Genomic DNA, 16559 nt, shown 5'->3' with positions numbered 1-16559 from the left:
GTGTACAAGTATCTTAAGGGAGGGTGTCAAGAAGAAGGAGCCAGACTCTTTTCAGTGGTGCCCAGCAACAGGACGCAAGGCAACGGGTACAAACTGAAACACAGACAGTTCCATCTGAACATGAGGAAATACTTTTTCACTGTGAGGGTGACAGAGCACTGGCACAGGTTGCCCAGAGAGGTTGTGGAGTCTCCTTCTCTGGAGATATTCAAAACCCGCCTGGACGCGATCCTGTGCAACGTGCTCTAGGTGACCCTGCTTGAGCAGGGGGGTTGGACTAGATGATCTCCAGAGGTCCCTTCCAACCTCAGCGATTCTGTGATTCTGTGATTCTGACTGCAGTGGAGTTACTACTTGGTACACTGCTCTCAGTGAAAAAAGGTTTTGTGCCCACTGAAACCAGACCATCCCCTCCTACAGTCATTTGCTATTATTACGTTGGACTGTTTAGTTTAAGAGATGAACTACAGGATGTGTGACTACATTAGAAGGCACTGTTTCATCCTTGTGGATCCCTTCCTTACCCTTTCACCCTAGGCCCTGTCTGCACTGAGGCAGCCAGGGGATACTCTGCAAAAGGCCTTATAGCCAATATGTAGATAGCTTCCATTAGCAGTGTTTCCTATAATATTCCAATCCACTATGATCACAAAGGATTTTTTTGTTCAGATGACCGTTTCTTTTCACGTGTTTGCTGGTGGCCTGTAATGCCCTTGAATTATTTTCCACTGCACCTACTTAGATCAGGGCAAGAAAGTGGCTGGTGTTTGGTCTAGGAGTAGAGGAATATAAAGGTGATTTAAAGCATTATCGCTTGCTTTTTAATTTAGACTGTACATACTGATGCAGTTGATTGCTTATGCCCCCAAAAGCCGAGACTCAGTTCTGGCAAGCAAGTTGAAGATAGTTCAAGGTTCAAGATCTGTTCAGGTTCAGATCGTAAGAAGAGTTAGGATTTCCAATTCCCCCTAAGTCATTCGGCCAAATCTTCAGGTCTACACTGAGGAAAATTTCCATTGATGTAAGTAAGGGTTGACAAGGGGTGAGCCTGTTTGATTATGTTTAACTTTCATTTAGTAAATCCACCCACAGATTCCATTACAGTGGAAACTCCTCACAAAGGCAAAGGTGTGAGTAGTTGCAGAAGCTCATGACTATCACATTTTTTCATGGTGCAGTTCACTCTTTTTTTGCAACAGCTCTGTGCCCCGTTATTCTGGCTGGCAAGAAGATAGGGTGTAAAGCCAGGGATACTTTTTTTCTGCTTGTTTGCTTACCTAGTTGTTCCTGGAGGAAGATATCTAAGCAACTTCTGATCTCGGACATTTCCCCTCTAACTTTCCAAAAACTCCCACCATGTCTAAAGCCATAATTTCAGTAGCCCTTACTGGCCTAAACAAGGTAATGAGACAGTCATTATTGCCATTACTGCCCTGTTTGACTGAATAAAGGCTAAGTCCTGCCCAGCCTAAGAGACTTACGATGTTAGTGTTCTTGCAGTTTCAAATCAGGTTTAAAAAGCAATTTCAAATAATTTTTAGGACATGATTTTAGTTCCTCTGGGTTGATGCAACAGAGAAGCAGCAAGGCCAAAAATATCAGTATGAATGTCAGTGGTTTGAAAGATCACCTCTCCCCCTTTCCCTACCAACATCCCAAGGATGGAACATTGCCTTCTAATGCAGTCACACATCCTGTAGTTCATCCGTTAAACTGAACAGCTCAATGTAATAAAAGCAAATCACTGTAGGAGGGGATGGTTTGGTTTCAGTGGGCACGAAGCCTCTTTTTACTGAGAGCAGTGTACACAGGAGTGACTCCACTGCAGTCAGAAGGATCATGTCATTTGAAGCCTGATGAGAAGACTTGGAGGTTTCTGACAGTGCTATATCAAAAATACCACATAAATAACAATAGTGCTAGCTCCACAGATGCAGGACAGTAATCTTTTCAATATGCTTGTCTAAATGAGCCTGTGTGATTTTTGTATGGAATGTCCCAGGTCCAGAGCAAGGCTAGAAGAAAACTGCCTTGCTTTGGTTCATTTTTTTCTTATATTTCTTTTTTCCTTACAAAAAGTCTTGAGTGTTATCTTTAGCTTAATTCACCTTTTTTGGTATCTGCTTCTATTGGAGCCTTATGCAGTTTTGCCATAGTGTCTGTTACCTCTGTCATAATTACTCATCCTCACTGTTGTTTGTACAGACAGAATTCCCAGTTCTCTTTTCAGTTCTTTCTTTGCACTCTGTTTTCTCTGCTGACTGTCCATAGCTGATCTTCATGGTGTATTTCTCCTATTTTGGCTGTGCATCATTCCTCAATCTCAAATGCTGTTCTTTTGGACTTTTCCTGCAATACTGTTTTCTCATCTCCATTCTCCCTTCTTCTGTTTTTGTCTATTGCCATCAAAGGGAAGATTAGACAAGGAATAAAGGCTGTAGGTCATACTATGAATTTGCAGACTTCATTCTGAAAATAGAATGTCTCCAAAAAGAAGCTGAGAGGTCTTATGAGCAACCAGCTGAACAGTGCAATGGATAGGAGAGCTACTTTGATTCCTAGACTGAGGGTAAATATAGAGAGGTGGCATTACCTATGTATGTAGGATTTCAGAAACCATTTCAGGGATACCTTATTCAGTTGTGGTATCCACATTACAGGAAACTGAAGAGTTGGAAAAGAGTCAGGAGAAGATCCATATGAATATCTGGAAAATCTGTCCTACACTGAATAACTTAAAAAGGCTCAATGTATTCTGACTGTATTTAGCTCTTTAATCTTAGCAAGAAAACCACAATCAAATCCATTGGCTGGTAGTTGAAGTGGGAAAATTAACCTTAGAAATTAGGTAGTTTTTTTTTTTTTTTAAGTGAATGTGATTAACCTTTAGAACAATTCAGTGAAGAATGGGATACATTCCTCAGCACTGGAAGTCTTTATATTAGAACTGGGCATCTTTCAATAGCTATCCCATCACTCAGACAGAATGTATAGGATTGATGCAGTACATGGCAGATGAAACTGTGCATGCCAGGTATCACAGTAAATGATCATAATTGCCTCTTCTGGCCTAAAATCAGTTGCTGTACTTATGAAAACCTTTTCATCATGGTCACCTTGGCTGCTTCTCCCTCTTCACCATTGTTTACTACCTAACTGTGCAACAAACTGGGAGAGCAACTAGGTGTTTGCTCCCAAAGCTAGTGGAGTGTATGCTCAGTATTAAGCAATGCTTTTCTAAATAAGAATGTTTCCATAATCAAGGTTGTAAGTTCTTTGTGGAAGTGACCATTTGTTTTTTTCAGATAAAACTCAGTGCAAGTGTTATAACACCAATACTATTAGACAGAATGATCAATGCTATCATGTTCTTTGCATATATTCTGGGGCAATTTTATTTCCTCAGGATGTCACTGAGGAGACTTAAGCAACCAGCCTAGTGTAGTATGTGAAAGTATCTGACATCAGCAACTGCAGAGAGACAGCATGGTTTAATGGTTTACATTCATGGCAGCTAGCCAGGAACTCCAGGGCTCTAACCCTGGCTCTGCTTCTGGGAGAGCTGCTGCAGTCTGGACAGATCAATGCAAGCAGGAGTAAAAGTTTCGGCAGAGACATGATTGAGATAGTGTCTAGTACTGGTCTACTGAACTTACCATGAGAAGTTTTAGAGACTTAGATGGTATGGGAGGTGGATGTGAGGTCCCTAACTGTGAAGAAAAATGGATTGCACTGACCAGTGGAAATAGCTGCATTTTTCTAAATGAAAAGACCCAAGATAAACCCCTTTTCTCAGTGTCAGTTTTGCATCTAGACTTCCTGCGTTTTGTTTTGTTTATTTGTTTGTTGCAGTCACGTAAATCATGACATTGGGTTTTCAGCCTTTTTCCTTGAAGCTGATCAGCAACTTCAAAGATCCCTCCCCTTCTTTTTGCAAAATGCACCTGCCATAGCATGGTTGCAATATGAATATATGTAGAACCCCAAGACAAGCAGAGGATGCATGTGACTGGTGCAAAAGAGAGCCTATATAAAGACTCACCTCTGTGTTATTTCCATGTAAATGTGCCCACATGAATGAGGCAAAATTTCTAGTAATCCATGGCACTTGCTATAGGACTGTACTGTAGTTACCCACAACTGTGACCTAAGGCAAACAGGTCTGTAAATACACAGGCTTTTCCACTCTGCTTTAGCCTGTGTCTGTTCCTCCTGACTGATGGAAACWGCCCTTGCAGGCTTCATTAATTATGCCAATGGTTGATTGGTTTGGCACAGGATGCTTTATAATAGGCAGATGTAATCAGCAACAGCTCCAGTTGCAACAGCTGGGAGCATCATGCACTGTGCCTCACTTTGTATTATTTTCAAGCAATCAACCTTTACTCTTACCAAGTTAAAAAAACAAAACAAAACAAAGCATACATATAATATGTAGAAAAACAACAGAACTGTCTTCACATAAACTGTAATAAAAATGTTTCCTTATTAGGTGACTGAATACCAGCATTGCTGTTTCCTCTGATACTGGTTATCTGGAAAAGTTAAATATTTAGAATCTGTTTTATTTGAATAGTTTTGCCAAAAGCAGTCCTTTGAATTTTCTCTCTTTGTCATAGAGAGCTTCAAAATAAATGAGGCCTGAGGTAGATGTGTTCATGTGGGAGTGTAGCAACAGGATGGGAGCAGGTCTGAAAGGGATGGCAGTATTTGTGGGAAACATGTTAAGCAAACACTTTGAAAAATAACACTTTCTTAAACATGCTGTTTACTCTCACACACCATGGATTGCTGAGAAGTATTTATTTATGCAAGGCTTTTTCTATTCATACAAGTTATTTCCATGGTAGGATAAACACTAATCATCTACGGAACACTTACTATAATCATATGACACTGGGTTGTAAAGGATTAAGGATCATTATTCACACTTCAAAATTCTAATTCTACTGTTTCAAAAATGCTTTGACTTTGCTACTATGCTTCATTTAAGAAGCCTTCAAAAATTGCTCTGTGTGTGCTAGAGACTGACTTTTCTGTTGGTGACCCCCACTATGTTCAGTGAAATGGTTCCGGCTTACAGGAGCGGAAATCATGACCCAAGATTTTCAATATGCTAGGGGTCTTTCATCCTTCAAAATCATAGGGGTGTTTCATTATCACACCATATATAGACTTCATTATCTGGACTTCAGAGAACTATTTATTTTTGAAAGCAGAGATAAAAGTGGGGTGGAATTAGTGTTTTAGTTTTAATTCCCACTGCTCTTGTTTTTCTCCAAGTTTGAAGGCAGAGCCAAGCCAAAGATTTTGKCTTTGCTCTTGAAACCAAAACACAAGCTGAGCCATTTAACCATAGCCATATGGGAAAAAAATAGCTACATAAAACTGTATTAAAAAGTTGCTGGAGCTGAAAGAAAGAATCTAAGAATATTCTTATTGGCTTTTACTCTTCTTTGGCTCATTCTCCTTATTGGACACAAAACTTGGCCAAAATTAGTAAATAGTCTGCTGTCTGAATCCATTTTTTTCTACCTCTCCTGTTAAGAATATTGACTTCCTACATACTATATAAATAGTGTATTGTGGATGTAATGTTCAGAGGGCCAACACAGGACCTATACAGCATTAGCCTAACATGAGCCTTCCGAGCAGGATTTATGCAGGGTTTAAGTAATGCAATTACCTTTTGAGCAGGGTTCATGTACATGTTATTTGTAGAATCTCATGCTCAGGATAAGAGTTAATCCATTCCAGGAGTATTGTGACTCAACAGATGATAGCACTTTACAGAATTTGCTTCTGGTTCTCTGCAAGGACTTTTCATTGCACAGCACGGTTCTTTTAATTAGAGACATGACCAGTAACGTGCATATGTATTTCTCCACCTGCTTCCTGCCTTCTCTTTGACAAGATGAAGAAAAGCAAATCAGAGTAAGAATGGCCAGGCTTTGGTTCCTGTATCATTAATTAGCTTTTAAGGATGCAATTGTATTCTTGGCATTAGCACACTTTCTAAATATTGGCATTTTTTACATGGAGTAGGTTTGAAGGGTACATATCTGAGAGCTCTGGAGATAGAATCATTCTCCTTAGCCACGGAAGAGGTGGTGGGAACGATGATTGTATAAACTGTTTCTGGTTGTCAAAGTAGCCTTCCCTGAAACAGTGAGGTAAGGCAGAAAAGAGAATTTCACTTTCAGCTGCCTGTTTAATGTCTGTATACCTGCCGAGTGTCAGAGAGCCAAGTCCTTATCATTTTGTAATGCTTGTGCTGTCTGCTATGAACTAGACAGAGGTGCATATTATATTTGCCATTTTGTAAGGTGCTCTGAGACACCATGCTATGGTGGCAGAGAATGGCAATATCTGTTTTGCTTATGCTTTCCCAGGGCTTGTGTGAGCAACCAGGTGCCCTGGGAGGGCAGGGGGTGCAACTTCTGTCTCACGTGCCAGCGCAGTGAGTTGAGACTGCCATTTTGTAAACTGAAAGCCTGACTATACAGCCCACTTTACAAGCACCAAATCCACAGTAAATGATGTAATGAAGCAAATACATGAATTGAAAAGATTGTTTGATTCTTCTTATTTTAATCCTGTTTATCTGTTGAGTAAGTATATGCCTAGGAGAGCTGCCTGTAAGGTGGTTGAAAAGGAGCTGATACTTAGAAAAGAAAGTGGAATGCTTCCACTTCAAATGGGAGTTAAGCAGTAAAGCTGGAAAATACTGCACAATGCCAACGGCATTGGCAGGGTGGACCAATGGCAGGAATGTGGTATAAACTGTAGCCAGTGATGCCACTGTACACCTTTGAAATTAAAATTACTTGGTTCCGAGGTCAGGTATCCAAAGCCATATCCAGGCACTGATGTGTCTGCTTCACAAATGCTGAACAGAAACAACTCCTGTTTTGCTRAGAGGAAGCTCTGGCAGATCAACATTTCTGCAAGTGGGCTTGCTTAGTTAAGGTGCCGAAGTATGAATTTAGGCACCCAAGTTTGCACATTTTGTCTTGTAATTTTTAATAGAGCTATTCAGATAAATAGCCCTCCTGGCAAAGACTTTCACTTTCACAGCTCTATGGAAAAAGTGAACCAGCTTTATTTGCACCTCAAATATTTTTTAAAAATGAGAGATTTTTCCACTGGCAGAAGACTAACATTTGCTGGTCAATATACTCATGAAGCAAGAATGGCAGCTTTGAGCAATTTTGGTTAATGAAGGAGCCTTTAGATTGCTATAGCAAACTGTCCAACTAGCCATTGTGTTTGGAAAAAGCCAGTGACTCCCATTTGCTCTAATTTTGGGTGGTGGCTTTTTTGTTTGTTTTTGCAGTTTGAAAGGTATGATGCTGCTCTACTTTGGCAGTATTAGGCAGCCGTACCTAACAATAGGAACTAGTGTTTCCTCCTGTGCCTGGACTCAAAGGAAAACCAGGTTTCAGCAAATACTGCTTTCAGTTATATCTTTGCAGGATAGAGCAGACTTTGCACAGTGTCTTTACTCATGTTGGGGGAGCCAAGTTAACAAAGTCAAGCAAAAGCACTTGGAGATGATAATTCATCCTACGTCCAGCCCTGTAAATCAGTGAATGCCTTCAACTCATTGAGTAAAAAGGAGTGAGGGACCTCATCTCCTCAGAAAATCTGAGGTCCTTGTTAAAGCTGATGTCATGTGACTGACCCATTGGCCTACAAGAATTTTTGATTTGTGTTAAGGTTGCACTCAAAGATCCAGTGTGGTGGTTAGGGTGTAAACAGTCCTTGGATCAGAAAATCCTCAAGTCTGGCTAAAGCAATCTGGTTTTCTAAAGCTTTCTATCATTTTCCCATTCTCCTGTTAAAGATTTAGCAAAAATGAGCTACTCTTGGCTTACTGCTCTTTCACGTTTATTAGATGGTATAATATATGTTTGACTCAAGATGTTCAGGGTACATATTATGGCTCTAATGCACAATGGGTCTTTGAAAGAACTCAGGTTTATACTCTATACGGATTTCATACTTATCTGTCATTTATCTACGTGAGTATTGAATGATAAACACTTACAGCCAGATTCTGTCACACTTGTAAAAGAAGACTAGCTACTCAGAGCTTTCATCATGTCAGTGGCAAGTACTCGCACTATGGTTTTATTCAAAGTAAATAAGAATGGCAGAATTTAACATTACCTTTTTGTTTAAAAGCAGATAGCTATTTGGTCCCTTATATTCTGTGCAATGGCATTGTGAGAACTCTGAGAAGGAAAAAGATGATAATAAATGAATAATTAAAATGAGTAATTTAAATGAATTATAATTCGGTGACAGGAAAACTTCAAATACATAGTATTTCTAATCTCTTCAATTAAGAAATTTTTAAGAAAAAAAMCCTAAAATAACAGGCTTCTGTAAGAAATCAGTTCTTTTTGTATTAGAGGTGTTACAGCCTTTCTCATAGCATTCCTAAGGTTTCAAATTGGAGGCAAAAGGAAGATTTGTAGAGGTGTGCAAAACCTTCCCTAAAACAGAAACTGGTGATATTAGCTCTTTTAAAATCCCAGTAGATATGTGGGATTGAATTTTGATTAAAGAGCAAGTCATCATATTTTYGTCTGAGATCTTTTTTCTTTCGGGGCCCCAAACTTTAGACTATCTGTAGAACTGGAATTTGTGTAATGCAGGCATCTTGATTTGAGCTAGTGCCATTTGGCTAATCAAACCAAGGGTAAAACTGGAGATCATCCTGGTGTATATGGGTACATCAAAGTGGTTGTGACTATGATTTTTTTCAGGTAAAGATAAGTGGAGTCTGGTGCTCTCTGCATTCTGGCTTATTGTTTCTATGGGCTTATGGCATTTCCAGTTTATCCTCTGTATGTATTGCAGTATCTTTGCATATGAAACCACACAGATAAATGATAACATCTGCCTGTGATTTATCCTGCCTTCTTCAGTGGAGTGAAGTACATAAATTAATCTTTAGGGTTGTGTTGAAGCCATGAGCTTTGTGTTTGGCCACAAGCATCCACTCAAACTCCAGAAGTGCAAAATAGTGATCAGCTGTATATTGGGAGTACTCTGCAGATACACACAAAGGGCCGAAAATATTTGGTTCCCACAAGTTTTCACAAATGGGTAAGTATGGGTAGGAATGTTGCCAGCTTTCTCCAAGCCTTGAGAGCCCTCATGCTGATGCGTATCTGAACATAATGTAAATCAAAACATGTGGCACCAGACGAGTATCAATACTGTAATTTAGACTTAGGTTTTGGTTGCCTTCTAGATGTTGGGACTGAATCTGAATGTTTATTAATGTTACCTATTCCTTCCAATCATTGCTTGGTCTGTGAGCAAATATTGGGCTTAGTTGGAAACATACGTGCATGTGAATATATTCAGCTGAGGCCTGATGTAGTGTCCTTTGAATCTAGTGGGTGTTTTTCCATTGAGGTCTTCTAGAGGAAGGATTGTGCCCAGTACTGCCCATTTGATTTAGGTTTGTGAATAGTCTCTACAAGAAGCTACAAGCATGAGCAAAGTTGTTCCTGCATTTGTTTCTAGCATCAAGCTTCACTTGATTTCCATTGAAGATGAATTTATTTGAAATGGTCAAGAAAGGGAGGCAGGCAAATTTTTGTAGAAACAGAGCTTTTTAAGGAAGACTAGTATGAGATGTTCATACACAGGCCATAAGGGACCAGAGAATAACTTCATATGCATAAAGTGCATGGAGTTGGCGTCTTAACACTGTTATACCACCTCACCTCCCTCCTTATTGGAGTTTGTCATGCTAGAGAAGGTCTAAAGGCAGGCTCAAGACCCTAAAAGAATGTGAAGCCATTAAGTTACACCTCTCCTTCACTAGAATGAAATCCTTTAGGGAATTTTTGCCGTTTATGTCAGCTAACATACTTCCTTGGTTGCTGTCTTTATAGCAGAGCCAGATGTCATAGGTTCTAGGTTATGCAAATTGGTCAGCTATAGAAAAAGAACCTACTAATTTACTCCAAGGATGAATATTTACTGCAGTTAGGAATAACAGGGCAACTGCTGTAATGGACTCATTTTGTTCTCCAGATCTGCCATCCAGTCAATGTAAATTCTTCTGTAGGGAAAGTGTAGCCTGTGTAGAAATTATCACACTTCCCACTGCCTTTTTAAAGTGAATGTCCTGGTCATATGTGGAAATGCAGTTTGGTCTAGTGTAAGTGGAAAACCATTCAGTGAAATTTGAATACCATGAAAACTATTTGAAAATATAAAAACACACTGTAATCGGTTTCCTCAGGGCCTATTAACTTCACTGTTTCAGCGAGGGTTCATCCTAAGCAAATAGATCAAATTCTTATACCAGTGAGAAGTGAATTTTTTGGAGTGTTGCATGGTTGTCAACAGGAAGACTACTTATCCATACTAATTACTTAGATTTTGAAATAAACTAGCACAGAACTTATATGAATCAGTATTTGAAGTGTTCTGAAAGTGTGTAAATTAAGCTTAATTAAATAGGACAGCCTGATGATTTTGATAACATCTTGGTTAGCAGAAAATGTCATAGAACTTGGTAAGTCTCTGTATATAGAAATTTTGAAAAGCAATATATTCTGTTGTTATATATATCCTCCCAGAAACATGGGAAGACTGAAAAATTAACTGTCTCAGATGTTACAGTGCACTCCTCCAGAGCATGTGTATCATTTTTCAGAGTATTTTTGTTCACAGGCTTTTTACTTGCTTTCTGTAGAGGATGTTAAGCTTCAAGGCCCGATAAAAGATCCCTTTACCCTGGAAACCAGGCTGTCTAAATTGTGCTTTCATGGCCCATTATGGTAATGAGAAATGGAGGGAGAAGGAATCAACTGAAAATAGAATTTCTTGGAATGGATTCTGTTTGTCATATACACATTGTGGAGGCTAAGGAAATTGAAAGGAAATGTTTATGTAGTGGCAGGAAATGTTAAAGTAGCACACAGATGCCTTTGTAATTTTCTGCAAATTTGGCAACTTGTTTCTGCAGAACACACTGAAATTTAGACATAAGTACAGCAATTCACATTTAAGCAAAAAAATCAAAATTATTTGTAATCATGAAAATTCCATGTGTTGGGAGAAACTGTGATGAGACACAGTACATCAATTTCAAGAATTTCTGAAATGAGGGGCTAAAATGTCTCCTGTTACAAAACTAACATGATGGTTATTATAATCAACATAATGTGGTGCTGGTATTTTAGATATACAACAGACAAATGCACCAGTAAGCAGTTGGGTCAGGATGACTTTTCCAGGAAAACCACTTTTTTCCACTCTAGGACATCACCTAGTAAACATTAATTAACCTTTTAAGTAACCCATCAGAGACTGATAAATGGATTCTTTCATAAAAAAGATTTTCAGTTTTAGACCCTTCTACCATTGCAGTATTTTTCTGTTCATATAAATTAACTTAATTCACTGGAATGTAGACTGGCTTTTTTAGGAAGAATTGATGATTAGCAACAAGAATGGACTCAAGATTTTATAGAAAACATGAAACTTATCCAGAGAGTTTGCATTAGCTATAGTATCTTTGCTATTGACAGAAGGTGAAGCATTTCCACTAGTTATTCCTAACAGACTTGTGAAGACAACCTGAACAAGAACAAGAAAGCTATATTTAGTAACTAATACTTACAGGAAAAAGAGAAGAAATAGAATAACAATAAAACACTGGAAGAGTAACAGAGATTACATTTAAAGCAAGTATTTAAACTCTTTCTTAGTGGTGAGCAAGATTTTTACTTCATCATTCAGAAAGTCCTTTTTCAGAGTAAGTAGATGGTCATTGGATGGCACAAGGCTCTTGTTACACAACTGGGCAAAATATACGTATTCCCTTACATGCTTGGAATTTGTGTGTTGAATCACTAATGCTCACAAAAATGAAATAAAATATAGTTTTGGGTAGAAACTGTAACTAGGAATCCCAACTGTGCCACATTGTAGCTGGCTAACATAGCAGACTATCTTGAAAGGATTTTTTGGCAATGTCTAACTATTTTATGGAATTAACATGCTTGGAAAACCATCCCTTTTTCCCATCAAGGCAGAACTAAAGGAACTAAGTGAAAGTAAATAGCGTAAGCGTATTCCCTGAAAAGAAGCTAGGATATCAGTGCTTTTTTCTTCCTGGAAGGAATGTTGTTGTAGTGACATATTCCATAAAATGTTTGATGTATTCTGATGATTAAGGTATTTATCCCACTTTTATTGTGGTATAGATCTTTTTCCATACTGTTCATTTTAAGAATTTCTGGCATCCATCTGTTATGGCTCCAGATTGCAGCTGATGTCTGATTATTTGGACAAACTGGCAGACATTTTGTAAGTTAATGACATCTATAACTGGTTCTCCTAGTAAATGAACATTTGTTGACTGTGATTCTTCTGACATCACAAAGGCAAGTAGTTGCAGTAGTTTGGTATCTCTATGATAAGGGCTCATAGTCATTACAAGGCTAGAATTGAATCTTCCCAGATCTCCTGTTGTAAATGATTGAAAGAAGAGTTTAAAAAGGAATGAATGGTTCCCTTAGAGAGGAAATTACACTGAGGACTAATATTCTGGTCCTGGCAAAAGCAGGCAGGATTCTGGGTTTTGCTTTAATTTATGTAGGAATAGTGTTTTGGTGGAGAAGACAAACAGGAAAGTAATAATAGTGGCACAAGTGATTTGGTCCTGTCAAAACTGTACAATAGTCCTGGACTCTGAGGAAATGATTCTGTTGGGCAGTCACTGCATAAATTGCCTGATGGCTGACCAAGATGATTAGCCTTTGTGTAAGCAAGGGAAATAAAAAACTATTATGCACTTTTGGTGAACAAAATGAATGAACTCAGTTCAGAAGTTTTGTAATAAGGCTAAGTCATTTGGTACATACAGAGCTGACAACCGTAATGTCCATCACACTAATTTATGTATTTTCGAATTTGTCAAAAATATTCTACATTTTGTCCAACGGATTATTTAGGACTACTGATTAATTTCTCTTCCTGTTACAATTTCCCATCTGTAGGCAAAGGGTAAGAAATGAAAGATTCTAAGAAGGGAAAGACCTTCCTGGAAATACCACAGTTTCTTTCATATCAGTTTTTTGTTGTTAATGCTCGTGTTGATGCTGCTCTTCAAGGCAGATTTTTCCATCACTAGAGTCCTTCTAGTTTCAAAAATTTTCCTCTAGTATTTTGTATGAATACTAGACTTTTTGTCTATATTTGCAATACTTCTGCCCCTAAGAACATTTCTTTTTATCATTAAACATTCTTTTTGGTTTCTATCACTGACCGGTTTCCTATCTATCTCACTCGCAAACTTAAGCTCCACCAGTCCTCAGTCTGATCGTGCCTCCTGATGCCATTATCCACTTTTGCAACCCTCCTTTGAAGTCTCTCCCGTATTACTGCTTCTCTGTACCTTTAAAACTTAAAACCAGGCATGAGGGAAGAAAGGAGCACAGAAACCTAGCTTAGTGCTCAAGGGACAAAGTTCTGGCTTGAGCAGTAGCTAGCTGAAAACCTTGCCTTAGGAATGACTGTTCCTAAATGAAAGGACTGTCCGTCTAGGTCTGCAGCACCTGCTCCTATGCAGGGACTGCCCCAGTGGCTCGTGGCTCAGTGTTTCTGAGTCAYCAGTGTGGTAGTTTGCTGGTTATTTCAATCAATAGAATCTAGAGCAGCCCCAAAATCAGTCACTATAGCTTAAGCTCACAGCTGAAATAATCCATATCTGCCTCTACACTGGGGATTCTCTATCATACTCGCTTCCTACTTGCTATTACATTTTGTCTATCTGGATTATCTGACTGTGTAGTCTCCATACACCAAAGTATTTTCTAAACAAGGCAGAGAGTATGAAAATATATCTTTCCTCTGGGTTAGCAAGAGATAATAATACTTACACATCTGCCAGATTCTGTTGCTAGTTACAAGGATATAAAATGAGAAGGTCACAGTAGCTAATGGAATGATCCCAAGGATTATCAGTATGAATGAGAAAAAATTTAATTGAGTTTAAAGAGGAATAATGTTTCCTCCTCTTATTGCAACTTCTTCATCCTGTTTGTTCCTTTTTGGTTGATTATATACAAAATATTAAAAGTGAGCAACCAAACTAGTTGATATGTTTTCCAGAGTTGTAATACCTTGTAAGTCAATAATTATTATAATCCAGATTCACTGAGAGAAAGATTTATTTTGGCTACCCTAAGAGGATATTGGTGATGGATTTCTAATTCATGAAACCATAGCTGTTTCTGTTTTAGTTAGTTATTTGCCTTTTTTAAAGGAGCCTTTCTGTCCTCACTACACTGGTTCTGTAATTAGAGTGTATTGTCTAAACATTGGTGCTTTGAAACTATTTCATCTCTGATTATGTCAGTGGGTAGACAAGAGAAAAACATGCAAAATTAATCAATTCATCTAGATCTCCTGCTCAAATACCATATGCAGCAAAGAGGCATAAAATTATCAACCAAAGAACTAAAAAAACCCCCCAAATATCAGTGGCTTGTAACCAAGTTAGCAAGTGAAATGCATGTTTTTTAATACTTTATGTTTATTGGAACAAAATACACTGTTTTGGAAACCAGACCACCATATACATAGAATTGTGTGGCATTTCAAGTATGAAGGGGATATACTTCCTGTCGCCTTTTCCAGTGCACTGGAAGACTTACTGATTTTAGTCATCTCTGCAAGAAGCTGGCAGGGACCAGTGGCATTCTAAATGTAACTAATGACTTTCTGTCACTTTGTGCCTAAAATTTGCAAAGCATTTTATCAACCCGTGATCAACAGTAAGTGAGATTAGATCAAAGATGAAACTCATTGCAAATACACTGGAAAATACAGTCAGGATTCAACTTGTTCTTCTATGGGTTGAATCAAGAAGTAAAGTCTTCTGGAGATTCAGAGAAKAATTGTGCCACTAGACTTTAACTGATTTGAAAGAAGAGCAAAAATTTTCCGCAGTTATTTTTCTAGACAACATTAAAACAACTTTTCTTTCACCGAATGGATTCTTTTTGTTGACTGAAGTTCTAGCAGCTTGAAATTTTCTTATCAGTAGTTCCTGTGTTTGTAGAGTTCTTATTATATATCATAAGGATTTTGGCTTTTTCAAATATTTATTTCTATTCAGTGGATTATTTTGAGAATTATACAGAACAAATTTTGTTAACCGTCTAAGTTTTGCATGATTGAAGACTGACTTTAAAGTTCCTGAAGAAAGAAGTGGCTTGAGAAAATAGTTTGTTTCATTTATAATTGTTATACATTGCCAGACATACAAGTTTAGTGGTGACCAAAATTAATCTGCAGAGGAGTTGTACACACTGTTGTGAAATAAATGGCATTCTCTGTTTCTGGGCTTTCTGCTCTTTGGTCCCCGGTTCACAGTTTCTGCATAAAGGCCAGGAATGTGTAGACAAAAGATTTTCTCACATCCAGAAGAGATCTGGGACGTACTGATAGGGCAGAGAGAAAATTGTATTACTTTTTCCTGGAGATCTTTGTCTCCAGATCAGATGATACATCACCAATACTAGAATCACCAGGAAAGAAGGTGGAAGTGTTTTCACTATATTAAAAGGTTATTCCAAAATTGGAAAGAAAGAGCAGAATATAAACATGCCATTTAGATGAATAATTCATTTATAAGGAATCTTTAAAAGTTGGATTTTGACTTTCGCTCTCTAAAAAGAATCAGTATTTTAGAGATTGTGGAGTGGAAGATTTTTTTAAGATGGCAGAGAAAGTATTTTGGATTTTGGATTACCTCTAATATGGGAGAAGGGGTGTCAAGATACTGTTAGGATTGCATTTTGAAGTGGCTACGCCAAAAGAAAACTAAGGATGCTAACACTATACAACATAAACCAATGTAGCTGATATTTGAGCTGTAGTGAGCCTCTTCAAATACAATCCTTACGTGCAATGAAAGAGAGATATAACAATTGTTTGATAAATCCAGTGGGTCCTTTACATATAGCTTCTTCAGTATTTTTTCTTTTTCTTCCAAAAGCATCATCATGTGATCAAGAACTTCAGTCAGCCCTGGAGGAAGCTAAACAACCCCAGAAAGACAATGTATTCATTCCAGAGTGTGCTCAGGGTGGCCTTTACAAACCTGTTCAGTGTCATCCTTCCACAGGCTACTGTTGGTGTGTTCTTGTGGATACAGGACGTCCCATCCCTGGCACATCAACAAGGTAAGGGAATACATTTTCAGTGCTCAAACATGTAATGAGAGGGTCATGGGGGCTGATGCCCTAGTGTGTTATGTACTAGCATGTAGATTTTTACTGCTAGTGCGATTACATCATATAGATTTCTTCCACTGTGAAGATTAAGTAAAAATATGTCTAAGAGCTATCAAAAGTTAAGACCAGATGGCCAAAGACTGACTGCAGTGTCACAAGCTGCAGGCTTCTATGATTCTCTTCTTGCTTTCCTTCCTTTTATTTTGTGCTGGGAAGCCAAGGTTTAGGAGCTGATAATGAATCAACCCAGAGGAAACCTCACACCCCTGTAGCCTGAAC

The 16559-nt window shown here is 38.3% G+C and overlaps 1 protein-coding gene across 1 annotated transcript in view; it reads left to right on the top strand.

Moving 5' to 3' along the window:
- The window catches only part of SMOC2 (SPARC related modular calcium binding 2), a 151536-nt gene that overhangs the window by 91630 nt on the left and 43347 nt on the right, over positions 1-16559 (top strand). The window contains exon 8 of the mRNA XM_026085090.1: positions 16043-16229. Coding sequence (XP_025940875.1) covers positions 16043-16229 — 187 coding nt within the window. The remainder of the gene's footprint in view (positions 1-16042; positions 16230-16559) is intronic.

Source organism: Apteryx rowi, unplaced genomic scaffold (genome assembly GCF_003343035.1).
Source record: "Apteryx rowi isolate R43461 unplaced genomic scaffold, aptRow1 scaffold_66, whole genome shotgun sequence".
Taxonomy (NCBI): Eukaryota; Metazoa; Chordata; class Aves; order Apterygiformes; family Apterygidae; genus Apteryx; species Apteryx rowi.
The sequence above is the reverse complement of the archived record's forward strand: the minus strand, read 5'-3'. Positions and strand labels throughout refer to the sequence as shown.